Source organism: Salvia hispanica, chromosome 4 (assembly GCF_023119035.1).
Source record: "Salvia hispanica cultivar TCC Black 2014 chromosome 4, UniMelb_Shisp_WGS_1.0, whole genome shotgun sequence".
Classification (NCBI taxonomy): Eukaryota; Viridiplantae; Streptophyta; class Magnoliopsida; order Lamiales; family Lamiaceae; genus Salvia; species Salvia hispanica.
The window spans coordinates 22780491-22788890 of NC_062968.1; the positions used below are offsets into that span (position 1 = coordinate 22780491).

General features: G+C 39.2%; 1 protein-coding gene across 1 annotated transcript; it reads left to right on the top strand.

Annotated features, from left to right (window-relative positions):
- The first annotated feature begins 5235 nt into the window (after nt 1-5235).
- LOC125220678 (formin-like protein 13) lies at nt 5236-6228 on the top strand. Its single transcript, XM_048122829.1, has one exon. It carries the CDS (start codon nt 5236-5238, stop codon nt 6226-6228), a length of 993 nt encoding a protein of 330 aa, XP_047978786.1.
- Nucleotides 6229-8400: the final 2172 nt, after the last annotated feature.

Sequence of the window (8400 nt, forward strand, 5' to 3'; positions counted from 1 at the left end):
CTCCTCTTGGATTGCCTCTTTCCAAAAAGCGGAATCTCTTGAAGCCATAGCTTCTTTGTAAGTCCTTGGATCATCACCAATAGTAAAGCAATACTGATATTGAAAATTAATTTCATTTCTTGATCCTTCAAGTAAGTACAATTGGAAATCATTTCCAAATGACTTAGCTTTTCTTGCTCTACTACTTCTCCTAGCCTCAGGAGGTGTATCTATCACCTTTCCAGTAACATCATCAGAGTTACTAGATCTTGCAATCATGCCTCCAGGTTTAGGTATAGACGTGAATCTATCCTCATTGCCAAAATCAGCATCCCTTGACTCAATAATAGAGTGCACAGATACATAGTCATTAGGTTCTAAGACATAGAACCTATAACAAACAGAATTTTCTGAATACCCCAGAAACACACAATCTATGCCTCTTTGACCTATGGTTTTCATTTTAGGGTCAGTTAGTCTTACCACTGCTCGACAACCCCAAACTCTAAGATAACTCAATTTTGGAGGTTTCTTATGCCAAAGTTCATAAGGGGTAATCTTGTTCCTTTTGTTAGGAACTCTATTCAACAAATAACAGGCTGTTAACATAGCCTCACCCCAAAATCCTTCACTTAGGCCAGAATAACACAACATTGAATTAATCATTTCTTTCAACGTTCTATTCTTTCTTTCAGCTACACCATTTTGTTGTGGTGTATATGGAGCAGTCGTTTGATGTACTATACCAGTCGATTCAAAATACGCTGGATCATAATACTCACCTCCCCTATCAGTGCGAAGAGTTTTAATCTTCACACCATGATAAAGCTCTACACTTTCCTTAAAGATTTTAAATTTATCAAGAGCTTCATCTTTTGAATGACATAGATAGACATGGCAAAATCTAGTAGCATCATCAATAAAAGTAACTACATACTTTTTATTACCAAGTGATGGAGTCGAATGAAAATCACACAAGTCACTATGTATAAGTTCTAATACCTTAGTTTCTTTATTTACATTCTTATTGAAAGGTTGTCTAGTTATTTTAGTTAACATGCAAGTTTTACACCTTTCATTATTCAACTCGAAAGCAGGTATCAAACTCATTTTCGACATATCTTTTAATCTCTTATAATGAACATGACCAAGTCTAGCATGCCACAATTCTGATTTACTAACATGATTACCAATACTTGAAGAAGTCATGCAAACAGAATTATTCATAAAAGAGACATCTAGATTCAACCTAAACATGCCACAAAGATAACCAAAGCCAATAAAATTACCATGCCTTGACAGAATGTATTTATCACTTTCTAATACTTGTTTATAGCCACAACTATTCAATACAATACCAGAAACTAAGTTTTTACGAATTCCAGGTACATACATAACATTTTCTAACAACAACGAATTTCCAGAGGTAAATACTAGGCTAACAGATCCTATTCCTTTGATTGGTTCAGTTGCAACGTTGCCCATCTTCAAGGAAGATCCATCTTCAATTGGTTTAAAGTCCTTGAACCATTGACGATCCTTGCATACATGACATGTTGCACCCGAATCAATCCACCATGAGATATCATCATCCTGCACATAAAATGCTTCAGAGATTATTGATGCATAATAATTCTCAACCGAATGATCATTAGGTACAAAAGACGAACCTGATTGCTTTTCCGGATCCTTGGATCCATTTTGACCAGCCTCGTTTTTCCCTTTTCCTCCACCCTTTCCAGACTTACAATCCTTCTTGAAGTGCCCGGATTTGCCACACTTCCAGCAAGTCAGTTTGGGCTTCTTATTCCCATCCTTACTGTTATAACCTTGAAACTTACGTTTCTCTTTACCAGCCTTTGAGGATTCACCCTCTTCCACCATGTTCACAGAAGAACCGACCACGTTTTTAGTATTACCACCAGAACTCTTTTCCATATCACGTATGGACTGTTCAATTTGGAAATCACTTCCAAGTTCGACCAAGTTCAGTTCCTCCTTCTTGTGTTTCAGATTATTTTTAAAATCCTTCCAAGAAGGTGGCAATTTATCGATAATACTAGAAACAGAAATAGATTCATCCATTTTCATATCATATTGGGAAAACTGTCCCAATATCCTCAACAATTCATTGTATTGTTCCATGACAGGCCTCGAATCAACCATTTTATAGTTGATAAAGTTACCAACAAGAAATTTCTTGCTAGAGGCATCTTCTGCCATATACTTGGCTTCGAGAGAATCCCACAATTCCTTAGCAGACTCTACATTTTGATACACATCAAAGAGGGAATCAGACATACCGTTTAAGATGTGACCACGACATATGTAGTCATCGTTCTCCCACTTCATCCGCCTCCTCGTCTGTTCCAGAGTTTCATTATCAACAGCCTCGGGCATGGGAGTACTCAGAACGTACACCACCTTGAGATTTGTCAGCATGAAATGCATCTTCTTTTGCCAGCGTCTAAAGTCCTGGCCAGCAAACTTATCTAACTTTGCGAAACCTTTCGCTCCTTCCTTCATCGTTTCTTTGTTCGACATATTGATTTGATCTTTGTTAGGGAGATATAAAACAGAGAAACAAAAACTGGATATCTGAAAGTCGTGTTTATCACTTTCAGATCAAATCAATTTCGGGGTTCAACCAAAATGTTTGATCGGATAAAATTCAGAGTATTAGAAGATCATATGTTTGTATTTTCGATAATACTGAACCAGAAAATAATCAGTAGAAGAAGAAGATGAAACAGTGCAATGAAGCATTGCACCTGTTGGGAATGAAACCGAAAATAACCGAATTTCAAAGGTTTCCAGAATTGCAATTTAGTCCTTCGACTTTCGGGGCTCGCCCCTTGGACCCCGCTACCCGGGGGCGCTGCCCCCGGACCCCGTTCATCTATCTAGGAGCTTCGCTCCTAATATTATAACGAATTCAAATAAGCGTGCACTCCGCACCTCCATACTTAAATGATGTATCATTATAACAATAACCGATCATTCAAGTTAATCCAATTACACTAAAATATCTAACACTCTCATGTGTGATATATGTGTCTATGCGATATTATGTGAATTATGATATATGATAATCATTTCACGACTTGGATTATGGTTGATAAGAAAATGAAAATAACATTTTGAAATATGGATTGTGGTTAAATGTGAATGCTCGTCCTGTGAGGACTATACGGTATGATGTAACTTTTGCCTTATACGGGCAATCTGTGCCCACTATCCGACTATATGGTGCGACGTTATCTTCTTCTCCCTATACGGGCTATATGATATGACATGGTGACTTTCGCTCTACATGGGCTATATGGTGCCCACTATACGGGCTATATGGTTGACATGGTATGGTGCTCGCCCTACATGGGCTATATGATGCCCACTATATGAGCTATATGGTTGACATGGTATGATGCTCGCCCCACATGGGCTATATGACGACCACTATATGGGCTATATGGTTGACATGATGGGATGTTCACCCCATATGTGCTATATGGTGCCCGTTATTTGGGCTATATGTTGATGGTCTGTGTAACCATGCTCATTACCAAGCTTCGTATATGATGTGAGTTTGCTATATACGATGTGATCAAATTTTGATTGATTAGTGATTGATATATGAAAAGTTCTACAAATAAATATACATTTGATAAATAGTTGAAAAGCTCAAATGAAAATACATAAATAAGTATGGTGAAGAAAAGATTGGGAGCAAAATTCTTAATCGTTAAATCATGGTATACAAGTTATATAATGTTATGAAATTTTTTATGTAAATATATTGATGTCCATTAATATTTTTATATTCATTTTGGTTCGCTTAATGTAATACCTTATGGTACCAAAATGTTGACATTTCCTTTTCGATCAATCTCAAATCTGATAGGGGCGTTACATTATTCCCATGCTGGACAAAATGATAAGGGAGAACACTGATCCGCGCAATAAGAAGATATGCGCTGATATCGTGGTCGAAATGCGTGACATGTATAACGTATTGTATTTACAAGTTGAAGAAGCGAACTTGCTTTCCATACTCCTCTCCCTAGATGAAATTAGGTTCCACATCATAGAAAACCAACTTGGTTACATTGTGTAAATTTTTCAGATATGTTCTAACATTTTGTGACTAATTCGTTAAAATGTCAAGTTTTTTTGGTACCATGAGACCTTTGCTTCGGTTGACTCTGAGATACTTTCTAATAGTATTAGATTGATTTATTATGACTCTTGGTTACTTTCTAGCAGTAGTGGACTACTTTGCTACAATTTGTATGTGATGTCTTCAACAGGTTGTTCTTCTTCGAAATAGTCTACTACAGTTTGCTACAAAAAATATTTTTGAGAGCTTCATTAACTATGCAGAAAATGTAAAGAAAGCAAGTAAAGAAAGTTGTAAAGGAAATCAATTAAATCTAAACTAAACTACTCGTACTCCTAAACTACCCAAATTGTAATGTGAGCACGAAGCTCTCTATTTATAGACAAAGCAATTAAATCTAAACTAAACTACTCCTACTCCTACTCCTAAACTACACAAATTGTAATGTGAGCACAAAGCTCTCTATTTATAGACAAAATGAAGTTGCAACTATTCACATGCACGTGAGTTTCACATGTAAGTAGTTGGCACGGTCATCGAGAAGCTCGTTAAAGCAACTGCCCATTAGGAATATAAAGGATATGCTCTCCGATCCAAAACCAAAATACACTTAATATACTCCCATCAAAACTGCACGTACCCAATTCAATTTCCTTCAAAGTCAAACAACAAAAGAAGAACAATTAGGAGTCCAAAACTCCCATTCAACAAATAAACACCAAATAATAGTAAAGGAAATAATCAACCAAACTCCCTCTGATACAGATATGCATATCGCAGGATGTGCATACTTAGTTAGGTTTAGTTAGGATTTATTATTTAAATTAAGTTTGTTAGGATTATGGATTTATTATTATTTAAATTAGGATTAGGTTTGTTGCTATATTTTCTCGCTTGTAAGCCTATAAATATAAGTCTCCACAACGATGAAATCATCTTTGGAGAGATCAATATTCTGGGCGGTTTTACCGTGGCCTCCTGCGTGAGGATTGGCCTCCTTGTGAGGATTATTTTCTTATGTTTCTTTTGTTCGATTAATTCTAATGGTGTCCAGTTTCTGTTCTTTAAATCTTTGAGTTTCTTTCTAGTTTATATTCTTGTTCGTCAGCCTTTACTCCTATCAATTGGTGCGGTGAACAATGGGCAATTCTCAGACAGAAGCCACACTTGATGTGGTTGGATTGGAGAAGGCTTTAGCAAAAATGGAGAATTTCTTGTTGGAGTTTCGAGCTTCTCGTGCTTCACCAGTGGTGATCTTTCCGACATTTGATGGATGTGAGGCTCTCGCGTGGCTCGTGCGGGCAAACCAATATTTCCTCATCAACAAAACCCCATTGGATAGACGTGTCGACGTAGCCATCAACGCCATATCCGGTCCAGTAATTCCATGGCTAAATTTGCTCCTTATGCGTTGTTCTTCGTTGTCATGGGACAAATTCACGAAAGAGTTGTTGCGGCGTTTTGGAGATGCTCCTATTGCTGCTGTCCATGTGGCCAAAAACCAGGCAAAAGTACCATCCACATCCAATGATAATACCACAGCTATGGTACCCTCCATACACACCCTGACAACACCATTGCCATCCTCTAGCCTGCCTACATCTACCAAGCAGGAGAATAGTCTACACGCCAGCCCACCCAACAGTGCCAAACCTGCTGACTTACACGCAACAACAAAGTCAGCTGTTGTTTCCAGCTCGTTTTCCTTAGCAGCTATGGCGTCAACAAATCCACTTGATGAGTTGCCATTCGCTGCACTGCCGCCGCCACCACCACCACCACCACCACCACCACCACCACCACCACTACCCCAACCTCATCTTCAGGACGTTCGGTTACGTGTGGTTCCACCTTCTGTTGTTGAGCTAACTTCTCTGCTGCACTCCAGCCCTCCACCACAGCCACATCCACAGTTTGCGACAACTCATAAGTTGTTGTTCCCCTCTATGCTGCTGCCCCTGCCATATCCACATCCACAGTGTGCAGTACCACTGAAAACCCAAAAGTGCAATGAGCAAAAACTTGGGCTGACAACACAAATCTGGAAGCCAATATTGCCCAAGTTGTACGCAGAGCCGAAAAGTAGTGGGCCTGGGCTGTTGGCTGGAGGAGAGTGGATACGATCGTGGTAGCGGAAGAAATAGTTTTTGCGGTTTTGGATGTGGAACATCGGGGCTCGATTGTGCCGGAATTAATTTCTGTTGTGGCAGGGGCAGCAGCATAGGGGGAACAACAACTTATGAGTTGTCGCAAACTGTGGATGTGGCTGTGGTGGAGGGCTGGAGTACAGCAGAGAAGTTGGCTCAACAACAGAAGGTGGAACCACACGTAACAGAACGTCCTGAAGATGAGGTTGGGGTGGTGGTGGTGGTGGTGGTGGTGGTGGCGGCAGTGCAGCGAATGGCAACTCATCAAGTGGATTTGTTGACGCCATAACTGCTAAGGAAAACGAGCTGGAAACAACAGCTGACTTTGCTGTTGCGTGTAAGTCAGCAGGTTTGGCACTGTTGGGTGGGCTGGCGTGTAGAGTATTCTCCTGCTTGGTAGATGTAGGCAGGCTAGAGGATGGCAATGGTGTTGTCCGGGTGTGTAGGGAGGGTACCATAGCTGTGGTATTATCATTGGATGTGGATGGTACTTTTGCCTGGTTTTTGGCCACATGGACAGCAGCAATAGGAGCATCTCCAAAACGCCGCAACAACTCTTTCGTGAATTTGTCCCATGACAACGAAGAACAACGCATAAGGAGCAAATTTAGCCATGGAATTACTGGACCGGATATGGCGTTGATGGCTACGTCGACACGTCTATCCAATGGGGTTTTGTTGATGAGGAAATATTGGTTTGCCCGCACGAGCCACGCGAGAGCCTCACATCCATCAAATGTCGGAAAGATCACCACTGGTGAAGCACGAGAAGCTCGAAACTCCAACAAGAAATTCTCCATTTTTGCTAAAGCCTTCTCCAATCCAACCACATCAAGTGTGGCTTCTGTCTGAGAATTGCCCATTGATCACCGCATCAATTGATAGGAGTAAAGGCTGACGAACAAGAATATAAACTAGAAAGAAACTCAGAGATTTAAAGAACAGAAACTGGACACCATTAGAATTAATCGAACAAAAGAAACACAAGAAAATAATCCTCACAAGGAGGCCAATCCTCACGCAGGAGGCCACGGTAAAACCGCCCAGAATATTGATCTCTCCAAAGATGATTTCATCGTTGTGAAGACTTATATTTATAGGCTTACAAGCGAGAAAATATAGCAACAAACCTAATCCTAATTTAAATAATAATAAATCCAGAATCCTAACAAACTTATTTTAAATAATAAATCCTAAATAAACCTAACTAAGTATGCATATCCTGCGATATGCATATCTGTATCACCCTCTCTCTAACCCATCGGGTATTCTCTCTCTACTGCAAATATCCCACCAGAACACAACATTAAAACACAAGAAAATTAGAGCTCCGCCGCTTTCTCCAAATCGCCGTACCCACCGCCGTCGCTCGGCGCCGCTGCGTCGCCGCTCCGGTGGTCTCGACTTCATCTGAAGCAGCTCCGTTTCCACCCGATTAACCCCACAGATAAGTTCTAAATTCTTGATTAAAAGTTTGATCTTTTACTTGGTTTGCTTCAATTACGCGATTTGTCGATTTGATTTCAGATTGTATTAACCGGTAGTGTAGGATGTATGAATGCAGCAGTAAAAGTCATATTTGGGTGAGGGAGGTGTATACCATTTGTACTTGATGCAGATTAGTGGATGAACGAGTTGTTGTTCTTGTAAGTTTTGTGTCTCACATATGTGACATGTGATAGAATCCTAAATAGAATTGGAATTTAGTATAATACATATATTTGGTATAAGACACGTTTTCCCTAATTAATTTACTATCAATTAATGATCGTATTAATTGGAATGAAAAGGGACGGTCAATTAGCTATAATATGTTCTCTAACTAATTAGTTGATCACTAATATATACAGTACATTTCCTTTTCTATAGTAATTCCAATATGGAAAAGGGTGTATATATGTAGTTGTTCAAATTAGAGCACATATATATAAATGGCAATGATTACAATTAATATTATAACCAATTAGTAATACGATTGATTTAGGAATTATATTCATATAATTATGGTCAATATATTACAATATTAATGTAAAAGAATCGTCCATATTATTACTTGGCCTCTTTGATGGAAAGGGCTTTTAGGGTTTGATAATTAGGGTTTGTCCTCTCTCTGCCTATAAATACAAGTGTGGGATCCCATCAAATCACACACATTAA